The sequence below is a fragment of the Amblyomma mixtum genome, chromosome 8 (assembly GCF_055824585.1).
Source record: "Amblyomma mixtum isolate Tamu chromosome 8, ASM5582458v1, whole genome shotgun sequence".
Taxonomy (NCBI): Eukaryota; Metazoa; Arthropoda; class Arachnida; order Ixodida; family Ixodidae; genus Amblyomma; species Amblyomma mixtum.
In genome coordinates this window covers 88,687,490-88,700,641 of record NC_143019.1, presented here as the reverse complement: position 1 = coordinate 88,700,641, position 13,152 = coordinate 88,687,490, and the positions used below count along the sequence as shown (strand labels likewise).

Below are 13,152 nucleotides of genomic sequence, written 5' to 3'. Positions count from 1 at the left end.
ATGCAGGAGATATCGAGTGTTTTTCCTCACTGCAGGCTTTCATAATTCATTCTACGAATGCGATGTCATACGTGCACCCCATCAGAAGTCCTCAGGTCAAAGCATTCACGTGCAGCGAAATGATTATCCCTAGAAGGCTCTGTGTAGAGGATCATTAAAAACACAAGTCGAGCAGGAAGCTTCTCCACGTAAAGAAAAAACTTTCTGCTAGCGTTTCAAGGTCCTTCTGTCTTTAATACTGCCGTAATGACTCTGTTATGTGGTTGAAACGAAAAGCTTTTGGCTTGAAGACTTTTCCCCAAGACTCTACGTTGTCAAAAGTGCCGTGGTCTCACCAGTCCCATGAACACTCGTTAGGACTGATGCTTGGGGAGTTGGTATGCCATGTTCAAGAAGAACAGCGCGAAAAGACAAGGACCACAGGAAGATACACAAAGACAAGCGCTGACTTTCAACTAAAGATTTATTGCTCGGAACGTGCCTGATGTATTTATTTCTACGTTCCGAGCAATAAATCTTTAGTTGAAAGTCAGCGCTTGTCTTTGTGTATCTTCCTGTGGTCCTTGTCTTTTCGCGCTGTTCTTCTTAAACCATTAACACTCACTCTGGCACCTGTACCATACCAACATACCGGAACAAAAACTCATTAAAAATTTTCCGTTACGAACGATCATTTGCGCAGAGGGACCGCCTCGGACATTTTCTCGAGTGTTTTCATTTAATGTGGAAGGCAAGAAGCATAACGAAGTAATAACGTTATCGTTAACCAGAGATGCGTATCGAATTCTGCGGGGACGGTGACAACTGTGTGTTCAATGTTGATGTGATTATTGTCTTAAAACATTTGCCCTCCTCAACAATACCGAATAACGTGCTCCGCTCTTTGAAGCAAACCATTCTTGCGTGTAATGAGGTGACTACCGGGTCATCTTGCTCTACATAACGCCACACTGCGAACATTTTTGAACACTCAGGTTGCTCGGCTCAAAAGTTCAGCGTTGTACGCTGTTGTTATTATTGCAACTCCAATCGCGCACTTTTTGACGCGACAGTTCATTCTATTACATGTGCGTAATTAAACGTGATATGAATTCTACCGCATGGTATTCTCCATTGCACAGTTGAAGGGTACGTATATGATTTACGTTTTTTCTGGGATCTTCCCTATAGTAAAAAAGCGATGTAAAGCATTCCGAACAATGTGGGTGACCACCATAAGATCTGACAAATGACGGCCGCAGGGGAGTGGAGATGGCATTTTTGCATTCATGCGTTTAATTCTAAATTAATTCCCACCGTTGCCGGCATTTGTCACGTAGACGAAGGTGGCTGTTCCAGAAGCAGCCAGGAAGAGTAGACAGAAGACGCTGGCCGTGATCTTTGCCCTCCTTTCACCGCTGCTGTTGGCTTCCTGTTCAACGTTTTCAAATCCAAGCGTGTATTTTGAACCACGGCGTGGAAGGGTGCTTTCAGACCGACCTGCAAGACAATGTGCATGGCTTCGATGGTAACGCCTCTACTGCGGCCACCTATATTCCTCATGGCTCTCCAAGCGGTGCACTTGCAAGCTTATTTCAATGGTTTTATCTACGACACTGCAGTCTATACTGTCAGACCCACTAAGTGACTTTTCCACGGAAAAGAATTTATCATGTGAGGTGAGTCTGTGTGTGACTAAGCCTGCGCAAACTGAGAAGTGCTATGGCCAGCATACGACAAACTGCGCGTGGTTAGGAAAGCTATGTTGTCTGAACAACTGTGTCTAATAAGTGAACTTAGGAGGAATCGCGGCCGCCAGCCGAACGCACCCAGCTCGCTAGAGAGGAAGTTAAACCAGCATCTAGTAAAAGTGAAGCGCCATGGTTCAGAAGAAAATGACGCATTTGAACTGCCTTCGGTTGGCACGAGGTCTCAGTGTTTCGGCGGATAACGATTTTATTGTGATAGCGCGTAGTAGTAGTAGCAAATCCATTTATTTCAGAAGAGGAGACTTAGGGCACAGGGGGGGGGGGGGGGTATATTTGGAGCTTCAATGGTCGGTCTGCCCTATTCCAGGATTCCGTTGGCCTCCGCCGCAGCTTTGGCCCTCGTCACCAGCATAAGCTGCGCGATCGGGTTGGACTCAGTCAGGAGGGCCTCCCACTGCTCTACACTACGCAGGATCACGCGTACAGCTAAGCGAACTAACATTAAAGCACTTAGGGGCCTTGCGCTGATGTTTCCTGTAAAATGATTGGATCAAGCACACTTTAAAATCTTTAAAAAAAAACACCATAAATGTGTCAGCCCTGATGCAGCGAGTAAGTGAATTCTCAAAGCTAGCCTTCATTGCTTTACGTTGTTTGAGGTCGATGTGAGGTGAGGTGAGGGGCACTGTTCTTGAGGAGTTGAACCTTGCCTAAACTATAAAGCTGCTTAAAAATATTCCTAGTACTATGAAAAACCTGAGCTCATAATACACTCTAAACCAACAGCGTCCCCACAGTCTTGCATCTGAAACAGTGCCCGCAGTCCTTGTGTGTGGCTACGTTAAGAGGGCACATCACCAACACAACTTTAGATGCGGCCAATAAGTAAGGAATACATATTATAAGTTGGACCGACATTCTTCACTGAAATGGCTGCCAGACGATACGCACTCTTAACAGCGCATTCCAGCTTATATAAACTGAGTACTAAAAACCTATGGCAGTGACGTTATATAGTGTGGCGACCTTTCGACAGAAGCCTCGTAGCAAGGCGCCTTCCGCGGCACTCTCCATTTCCACGGCGCCCCCTGTGGTTGGCACGGATGGCAGGTATGACGAGTTTTCGCGTGAGCATAAGCATGAAGGAAGGAAAGCTTAGGAGAGGTCTTCTCTATCTGAGCTGCATGACAAAAAGTGTGCCGAAAGTCACGAATTTTCTTCAAGAAGTACTGGGAGTCTTTGGCTGATGGCGCAGCTATTAGTAAAGTTAGGCGCAGTAGCTTCGTCTGCAATATTGTCTACTGAGCATGCGCAACGACGCTGAGACGGTGCACAATTAGCGAGGAGAAGCCCTGATGTCCGGCTTCAAAAAATGTGACGTAACGTAACGGCCTCTCCTGAATTTTCCCTCTCCTCTATAATGCCGGGAGGGGGACAACAATATCTGCGCACGCGCTCATGCGTCATCCCGCTCTCGTCACTAAAGGGGAAGTTCCGCACACGATGGGATCCCACAGAATTATCTAAAACTTTAGCGGCTTAAATTGAAGTACTGCACTGTAAGGCTTGGCTAAGTAATGCTAAACCGAAATGTTAATCCGGGAATGCTTAGCTCGTGCCACCTCAATTGAGCTACAGCTTACGCTTCCGTCCACATCGTGATATGAATGACATCCGTAAAGGAATTTTCTGCTTTAGATCAATGACAATAGAATGGGTAAGAAAGCAAGCACGCGTTGTTGCGACCTGACTGCAGCAGAGCTTTCTCCAAGTGTTCACTTTAACTGCCCTATCGTGCGAGGCTGCAGCAAATGTAGTCCGTTTGGAGGAAAAGCTGCTCTTACAGATTTGAGTGCACATATATCACTGCCACTGAATATTTGGAAGCACGTCGTGTTCATTATGATTGGCAACCAGCCATGTGACACCAACATGTGATCTGCCTCTCAAAAAGAGGGGAGGACAAAATCAGTGCTAAGGTGCACGCCAGTCGGGGTTTTGTCCTTTGCTTCCTCTTTGCTTGAAGTGTGGTACTTAAGAGTAGCAATATTCTTAATTTTGTGCAGCGTACATATGAGTATTCCAGTTTATTCTGCAATGAAAAGTCGCAGTTGCAAGGTGCACAATTGTCGTGCACTCGCTGCTTCGAATCGAAGCGCTGAGCTGCATATTTGCGGGAAAGAATCGAGGCTTCTTTCATCCCAACAGTTCGAAAACTATTCGCATTTGTTATAATACGTATACGTAAGAGCTCGCGTACGTTGCTTGCTTTTAGGTTGATCAAAAGTGCAGCTAGTGTTTGGCAAAGGCAGCGGTCACTGAAGCAGACCACACTGACAAGTAAGCCTGTGCTGTACACTGGAATCCTTGTGTGGGCAACACGGGAGCCCTTGAGTTGACATCAGGTAATGAAGATTAGTCACTAAACTACAGCCACATTTCGCTCCTAGCATCCCTTGTAAACTCATGTAACACGTCAACTGCTCTCGGTTCATGTATCAGCTAGACTGCACAATTTTTTTAAAATTTCAGCATGGACATCTAAAAGACCTGTCATGCAAGACATTGCTTGCAACGTTCATTCACTGTCTTCATTCGAACCTTCGGGCCAACTTAAAAAATGACGGCATCTTTTTAGACTTCGCTTAAGCATTACACAAGGTATCGCGTACGCGTTTGCTCCTAAATATTTCCCCACTTAACTTGCATCCAGAAAATATTACATAGCTATACTAACTCCTCAAATATCGTTAACAGTAGATTGAAACTGACTACTACTCTAACCGTCTACCGGTATCATCGGGTGTCCTACAAGGATCTGTCCTTGGTTTCTTCCTATTTCTAATTTATATTAATGATGTCACAAAATGCACCATGTCATGTCCGTCTGTTCACCAATCAGAGCGTCCCGTATGCTCGAGTTACTAACACCGCTGATCAAGAATTCCTACAGAAGAACCTTAACTGCATTCTACATAGTGCAACCAATGCTTGATATCCCTTAACCTCCTTAAATCGAAGCTCATGTCTTTTTATGGCCGTCGCAACCCGCATTCATTTGCTATACGTTGTCTAGTTTTCCTTTCCTTGTCTACCGCTCTATAGGGGCACCGACCCTGTGAGAAGAAGGAAGATGGACCTCTTCTTTCTCGTCTACTACTAGCACCTTTCTAGAGCAACAAAAGTCTTTCCTACCTACCTACCGCTCTACTTACCTAGCCACCACTATCAGAAATGATCTATCTTGGCACAAGCATATCATCTGCGAATGAAACTTAGGCTTCCTAAACGTCATCTCCGCGACACTTTTAAAATGTAAGGCGACATGCTTATAAATGATTTATCAGGTGAAAACTTTACAATGCATCCGCCGTTTGGAATCCCCTGCAAGCATACCTCATTGATTCATTAGAAGCCGCAAGAAACAGAGCCTCCTATTTCATTCACAGCTGACACACATCCGATATTAGTGGCCACCTCTGAAGCTAGAGCCTGAATTACCCAGCCTTTTCGCTTGTCGTCGCATATCTATCCTGTGTTTATATAAGAAATTTTATTATTCCCAGCCTAGAAAGGGGTCATACATCTGCACACCTCCATCACGCACGTCTCACCACGTGCGCCATCCGCTGAAAGTTAGACGAAAACGCTCGCGTAAAGCTACATTTTAGAAGTCATGTATCCTCCAAACAACGTCACTGAAATGGCCTTCCCCATGAAATCGCATCCATCACCTAGCCATACCTTCTCAGATAAATCCACGTCCCATTTGTCCCCTTGAAAAGAAATGAAGTATCTTATGTTAACCCAAACCCTTAGGCAACACCCCCTTAAAGACGGTCCTAAAGAAATAGAAGTAATAAGAAATGAGATTAAAACGTTTGCATCCTGTGAACAACACCGACCCGACAAAGCCCCACTAGACCATTGTGATCTGGTCGCGAACAACTTTTCCAGAAAGCTCACAACCATCAAAACTTCAATTCTAGCCAAGAGACTTAAATTCAACATGAAAATGAACACACCACCCAACCAAAAATCTTATCTTCGCTTCAAGCCGCCATCCGGAAGCTGTGACCAGGTGTACGAGAAGAAATCAGGCTAAAAAAATACGCGGACTGAACTCGATGGAAACACACCGAAAAGAATAGAACTTACTACCGTATGAAAGCCGAGCACTTAAAGACCTCCAGAGAAGAACCACAAGGGCAACGAAACAGTCGTTCTGATGAAACGGGTCTAGCAGTCAATAATATGAGAAATTAAGAACGATCCCAGGATAAGTACCCAATCAAAGCTACACTGAACATTGAAGTCTTCCGAAAAACCGAAACTTCTGGAACAATATACGTTAAATTATTAAGCGCCAACGGATCGGCTCCAGCATTATACGGTGCGATCAATGTCCACAAACCTGGGATCTCTCTGCGCCTGATTGCTGACTTCCGGTTCTGCCTCCCTTCGACCGTTGTAGAAATACCTTCACAAACTCAAATATCAATCATGAAGAAAACATCTACCCATATTCGTCATTCCAGGCATTTCGTTCAAGTGGCAGCTCAAGCGACCCTTGACGCCGACAGATGTCTTGTCTCTCCTGACTTAGTGTCTATCTTCACAAAAGTACCTGCAAAGCTTGCAATGACTGCTACTCGAGACGCCCTATAATGCCACGGCCCACTCTGCGCCACAACCCCACTCAGTGTAGAGGAACTGTGCCGCCTCCTTGAACTATGCTATCAAACCCATATTCCTGGAGGCGAATTCTACAGACAAATGAAGGGAACACCAATGGGAGTCTCTATCTCTTCGCCATGGCAAATCTAGTCATGGAACAAATCGAGGAACGAGCCCTCAGCTCAGTCATTTCGCAACTAAAGACTTTCCTCGGGTATGTCGTCGACTGCTTCGCATTCATTTAGAGATCCCAAATCCAAAATTTCCTGTCTCATTTAAACTCCGTAGAAGCGGATACTCAGTTCACGCTAAAGGTCGAGAAAGGAAACTTTCTCCCGTTTTCGGATGCTCTCGTAAGTCCGAAAGCCAGGCTCTCTTCAGTTCTCCGTCTACCGTAAACCAACGCAGTAAGGTCAATACCTGCTCTTCACTTCAAACCACTGGACAGTCCCTAAGGCATCAGTCGTGTAGTCATAACGAAGAGTGGAAACATATTGGAGCACAGAACTCGACATAGCATAGGACAACGCACGAAGAAACTCACCATGAACGGTTACCCGCAAAATTTTATTTGAAAACCACCCACATCGAAAAACACAACCACATGCGCCCGGAAATCAAACTGTAACAATTAAGCCCACCACAGAAATACGTCACTCTGCCTTATGTCCAAGATGTCAGCGAAACCATCGCCTGTATCATGCGAAAAGGGGGCCTTCAAGTAGGGCATAAGCCTACAAGCCCAGTAGTGCTTTGTCCACCTGTTCACAAAGATCGACCACCCAGAGAAAGTGTAGAGAGGAGATAAAAACCCAAAGGAAAGAATTCGAAAACACTAAAACGACGTACGCAACTTCGCAAGAGAGCCCAATCCGGTAGCCGAACATACAGGAGACGCAAGCCATATATCCAAACTCGACGAAATAACCATCCTACGCACCGAAAGAAATTACCAAAAAGGGTTCTTGCTCCAATCTTGGCGCATTCAAACGACCCCAAAGAACGTCAACCGCAAAAAGGGAAACTAGTCCCCGTGTACGCGCTGGGACTTCGCTCTGTAGCTCACAGAAGAAAAGGCTCCATCGACCATCAGCACACAGCACAGCCCGGCAACATGACCCAAAGTCTCAACCCCGGTGTGAACGTTCGCCCCCTACTCCCGCTCTCTTCACATCACCGCTTTCGTCCTTTCGGCCTCGTGATGCCCCACCGCCGTACTTACGTACAAACGCTAGCCACAGCCGCCAGTCATCCCAGACGAAGGGGGCGAGCCTGCCTCGCAACGCTTGAGTCACATCAAACAATTTTTGGTTGCAGACGCATCAGAGCTAATTACATTGGGTTAACCGCTGCCGGTAACTTCACAACCAAAAGATGAGACAAGCTGTGGGATAGAGAACCTATGACAACGATAACGGGCTGGAAAACACGGCATGAACCGCGACACCTCTTGCTTTTCCTCCTGATGCTAGGTGCACGTCCTGTTACGGAACCTGGCAAAGCATAACGCTCAGGTCAATGTTGGCCCGTTGCAGTTCATACCGACCGCGATAGTAGCTTCATGCGCACGCATGTCGACTGGAGCATGTTATACAATGATGCTAAGGTCGTTACGCTAACTGTTAGTGCTTACTGACTTTACACCGGTGAGTCGAAGTCCACGCTCACCTTCTTCAGCCAACTCGTCTGGTGGCGCATCGCCAAAAAGGAACATGGTGTACTCTTACTGTGACGCGTCGTCTGAAAAGAAAACAACCATCAAACAGCTGAAATACCTAGTTCCATTTAACCTTCCGCAGTTTCCCTCAAGGAAACCTTCGGACAGCTTGCATAGAGTTGGGAAGAAAATTAGGTTGTCTGGTAGCAAAAACCACCACCAACACCACATGGGGTCCTCAACCACTCCTGTCGAGTAAATAGCGGTCTTTGTCGAGCTCGTGATTTTGGCGGCACTGGTCAACTATCAGTCTCCATGGCACTAACTCTCACTGTTCGCCTTGAGAGCCTCAGCGAGGTGCTTTCCGCTTGTGTACACTATGATCGGCGGCTGCGATACGCATAGCAGGTGGCCAGTATTTTTTTCAAAGATGATGAATTTTTAAAATCAGGGAACACCGTGAAATTTCGCGCCCACGACCTTGTAGCTGCGAGGCATATTTACAGTACTTAATTCTGCTGTACATGCATGCGATGCCAAGCATTTTCTGTACGAACCCTAGCCCGGCTAGGAAACCGCGTAAACGGAAAAAATGGGCACTTTACCTGCCTGACCTGGAGCGACCATAAAAGTGCTCCACAAAAGGAATGATCGTGAAGGAACAACGATCTTGAGGTGCGGGTTCAAAGGCGCGTAATCTCCGGAATGCATACACAGGAGGAGAGCGGCGTACTCTTGTCGTTATGGAAGAGGCCTGGTCGGGTTGAAAAGGGCTGGCTGTACGCAACACCGCTGGCGAGCTTCTTCTTCTTCTTCACCTCTTCTTGTCTACTTCCTCTTCGCCATTGAGGGTGTTTGGTAGCAAAAACTATCACGAACACTAGATGGGGTCCCTGAGTACTCTTGGCGAGTAAAGAGCGGTCTTTGTTGAGGTCATGATGTTGGCGGCAGTGGTAAACTATTAGTCCCGACGACACAAACAGCTTGGCCTTAGTTTGAGCAGCCCGATCATATTGTCATTTGGCGCCACCATTCTTGGATACAGCCGCAAGTCTATTTTACCGCCATTTAAAATTTTTTACTGGAATCTAATCGGTCACCTTGCTAACATGTTTTTACTGATGATTATCATTTTTCTCCCATTACTATTATTACTTTTTATTTTTTTAACTCCCTCTGCTACAAATCCGACAGAGTCCATCTCCTGAGTGCTTTATGCATTTCCCGTTTCTTTTTGGTCTTTCTGCTTTTTGTTCTTTTCTCTTCACCAGCAGTCTTTTATTTCTATTTGTTAGTTAATTAATTTATTTATTTTCCCCCCAAAAAATTCATCACAAATACTCTCTTCTTGGCCGATCACCCTGTGTGGGTTTGCGCCATTCTACGAGCTGAACAACAACAACCACAACAATGAGGGGAAATTATTGAAACTAATATTAACCATATACTTTTAGCGGGAAAGCTCTAATGCGAAGGTTCAGAGAATAGCAAAGTTCTCTTGCCGACAGTATATCGGAGAAGCCTCGAGCCCACCGTCTCTTCTTTTCCCTTAGTAAACATGGCACATACCCACGCAGGGGAATTGCAGCACTGCCCGCTCATTGTCGTCTTCAATGTGGCACAAATCCATGCTGTTGTCCTGTCTTCGATCTCCTAGTTAAGAGGTCCCGTGTCGTTGCCGTCGTCCAATCTGTCAGCCTATGCGCTACTGTGACACCTTTTTTTCCTTCTAAACGCTCTGTTTCCAGCAATTCACCACCTGTCTCTTGGCCACTGCCCCCTAGTGGGTATGAGCTATCGTTATTTGATGCCAATCAACCAACCAAATCTGTGCTTTCGCACTGATTGGAACGTTGTAAACATTCTCTTTCTTTTGTTATTTTTACCACTCATTGTAAGGAGTTTATTTTTGAATTCTGAATTTCTGGTGAGTTTCATTTGTTGTGTCTTGCGTTTTGTTTTTGTGCTTTACAGAGGAATACGACGATAGTATAAATGGATTTGTTATCTGATTCGAAAAGCAGTTTCTGGTGCCGATGTCGACAAAAACGTGTGCCGATTTCTGCATGTAGTAAATAAGTAATAAGAAATTTTATGAAGCTGTGGATTCACTAGTGAACGTTACATGAATCGCTATGATGCATATAAGCACACTTAGATATTGCTCAAGCGCTCACAGGCTGACGAAACCCTATGGGAAGTCCCATGGGTAGTGCACTACCTGCCGTATATCGGCTAATAAACGCACAGAAATGCTCACTTGTCGAAGACTTCTTGTCTCACTTGTCGCTTGCTACTGCTGCGCTCGTTAACATCAGCAACTTAAATATAAGTGCCACAAAATCCAGAGCCAAAGTTCCTTTTTGTTTTAAAATAAATAGCATGTAATAATTTAAGATAACTTCTTTGCCAAAAAAAAAACTACTGGAGGTGCTTCTTTTCCTTCCTGCAGAATTTTATGCAACCTGTGCAGCTTTTGTTTTTATGACATGTATAACAGCCCATTGCATGTCTTTATCTTTATTATCCAAGCCTTATCCCTAATATCTTCAAGCCTGCTCTCACGGCATCTTGAAGGTTGCATCTCGAATTTATAAATTCTATCCGACGGACAGCTGGAAGTTACAAGTAAGCAATTATTTTCCTGTGTAGCCAAGTGGAGGAAAAAAAGGAATCTACTCCATAATTAGATTTAGACGAGACCAAACATAATGAGGAAAACATCGCAGGGAGGGAACCCCGCACCTCCACCAGGTGTCACGCGTGGTTCAGTACGGTTGGGTACGTCAAAGTAGGCGACTGCAGTGGACGTCGGTACCAGCCCCAAAGCTGAGCGTTCGCTTGCTCCACACTTCGGCTTCTTTCTTTTCTCAAGGCGAGCTCGCGCGCATTTCGTGCGGTCGTGTTTAATTTATAAAGAATCTCAGCCCACACCTCTCTGCGCCCACTGCTATAAAAAAAGCCGCTACTATAGAGTACCTTCTTTCGCAACCTCACTCGCTCAACTGGCGAGGCGTGCCACCTATGTGTTGAGTATCATGACCTGAAGCCTACGGTCCACTTTGTGCGATCGAGAGCCGAGCCGTCTGGTACCATTTCGTATGTCGGCGCACTTTCTCCTAATTTTCTCAGCAGTCCGGTGCAGCAGCCGCCAGCATTCAATGCGGCGCTTCACCACCTCTCTGCTCTGCTGAAGTTCTTTATCACAGCACTTAGCTTCCGCATTTCCCCTGATTCGCAAATATAGGTCTACTCTAATGAGTGGTATAGATGGATGCCGCCATTGATAGCGCTAGATCACACTTTCTACCTCTTTTAACATCCCATAGTGGATGCTTGGGTAAAGGCTGATCCTGATATTCTTCAGAGTCGCAACGGGCTTTGCGCTTTCTTTCGCCATCTTCCTCGGGCGCTCCTGCAGCTTCCTGATACTACCACAGTCCTTTAGCACCTTTTACTGGTCATGACGTTTTCGTGTAACTATAAGGTTAGGCTTTTCACATTTCCGGTGCACTCCACTGCCAGCAATATGACGCACTGATACCGTGAAAGGTTAGGCGTATTTTCAACAGTTGACAGTATCTCGTGCGAATGGAATACTTCCAAAGGCTGTGGTGAAGCTCGATGACGATTTGTGGCGTACCGCTCAGGAGCCTCGGCTCCAAAAGAGTGGACGAGAATGTGCTGCTGTTAGCCGTTAGCCTCGTCATTTGACGGCTGGCAACGGCGCGTGGTGCTGAAATGTTACGCGTTACGGGAGGCAGCAGAAAGCTTTTGTTTGGGCTTTCCCAGCGTCATTCTCTTTATGAAATATTTTGATATATTTTAACTAAGTTTATATCACCAATGTCCTTCAAGCTGCTGTCTCGTAGCAGCTCGAGAGACGGTACCTGCCTCACCACCAAACACCTAAAGCCCCCATGCCGTTCCGATTATATATTTGAAGATCTCGCGGCGTATATGTACATCTAGACCTCGGCTGTTGAAGAGGCGATAACTGAAAAGCGAACTCTGCTGAGAGCCGTCAACTAATCGCAAACGCAGCGAGAAATTGCTGGAATCCAAAAAACTTAAAGACTCCAAAACAGCTCACAAAAACTGCAAGTACCAGGGCAGCAGTACCTGCGTGCTTATGCATCTGCTTGTCCATTTCATGATCACAATTACTCCCTTTGGCATGCAGTGTTGATGGGCTTGAGGTGCGCTCTTTGCTGTTCGCTGGGTACAGAGATAGATATAAGAGGGGCATGAGAAATGGGGGGTGCTATGCGGCGTGCATCCGCACTGCGGAAGGTGGAAATTAGTAATGAAAAATTTAAAGCCACGCTGAAGCCGCGTAAAACGCTGCTTGTCCTCAAGGAGAATGACGAGCATAGGCGTATTGTTGTTAATATTTGCACTACTCACTAATGCGCAATGCTGTAAAAAATTATTTTTATTTCTGCATTCGTTCCCTGTATTTTAAAACCCACACACACACACACACACCCGCACACACACACACACGCACCTGGACGCGCAAACGCACGCACGCACGCACGCACGCACAGACACACACGCACGCACATACACACACACACACACACACACACACACACACACACACACACACACACACACACACACACACACACACACACACACACACACACACACACACACACACTGAGAATACTTGTGTGTTTGGAGAAAAAGGAACTGCGAGCGCTTACCCAAAATACCGGAGGAGCTATCAGCTCTAGCTGATTGACGACAGCATGAAAGCAGAGCTTATGCTACATATAGCGGCACGGTTGTATTTTTTTTGGTATGACGGGCTTAGAGTGAGTTCCTTGGTACCTGAGAAATTTGCGGGCTCGGAGTGTAGCATCGTGTGGCGAGTGCGTCCGTCCATTGTTCTACCTAGTGCAGGTTTACTAGACTCAGGCTTCCCAGACTGGTCAAGCGTCTCATGCACAACGCTCCCTCTTGGCTGCATACGCCGCCACCTTACTGATGTGGCGCTCAGTTTCTGGCCGTTTATTGCACAGGCGGCTGCTACTGCGCAAGCAAGCGCACACAGCTGCTATTCACGTGTGGCCACACAGGATTGTGCGAGCTGAGTTGAGCGAGTGCCGTCCTTTGGAACCC

General features: G+C 46.1%; 2 protein-coding genes across 3 annotated transcripts in view; one reads left to right on the top strand and one right to left on the bottom strand.

Annotated features, from left to right (window-relative positions):
- Positions 1-8,079, bottom strand: part of LOC149333418 (uncharacterized) — a 50,402-nt gene extending 42,323 nt beyond the window's left edge. Inside the window, exons 1-2 of the mRNA XM_089555802.1 lie at positions 8,034-8,079; positions 1,297-1,479 (exon numbers count right to left, since the gene is read on the bottom strand). Of these exons, the coding sequence (XP_089411928.1) occupies positions 1,297-1,479; positions 8,034-8,079 (229 nt within the window). The remainder of the gene's footprint in view (positions 1-1,296; positions 1,480-8,033) is intronic.
- Positions 1-13,152, top strand: part of LOC149333416 (uncharacterized) — a 185,846-nt gene that overhangs the window by 76,235 nt on the left and 96,459 nt on the right. The gene's annotated exons all lie outside the window — the stretch shown is intronic.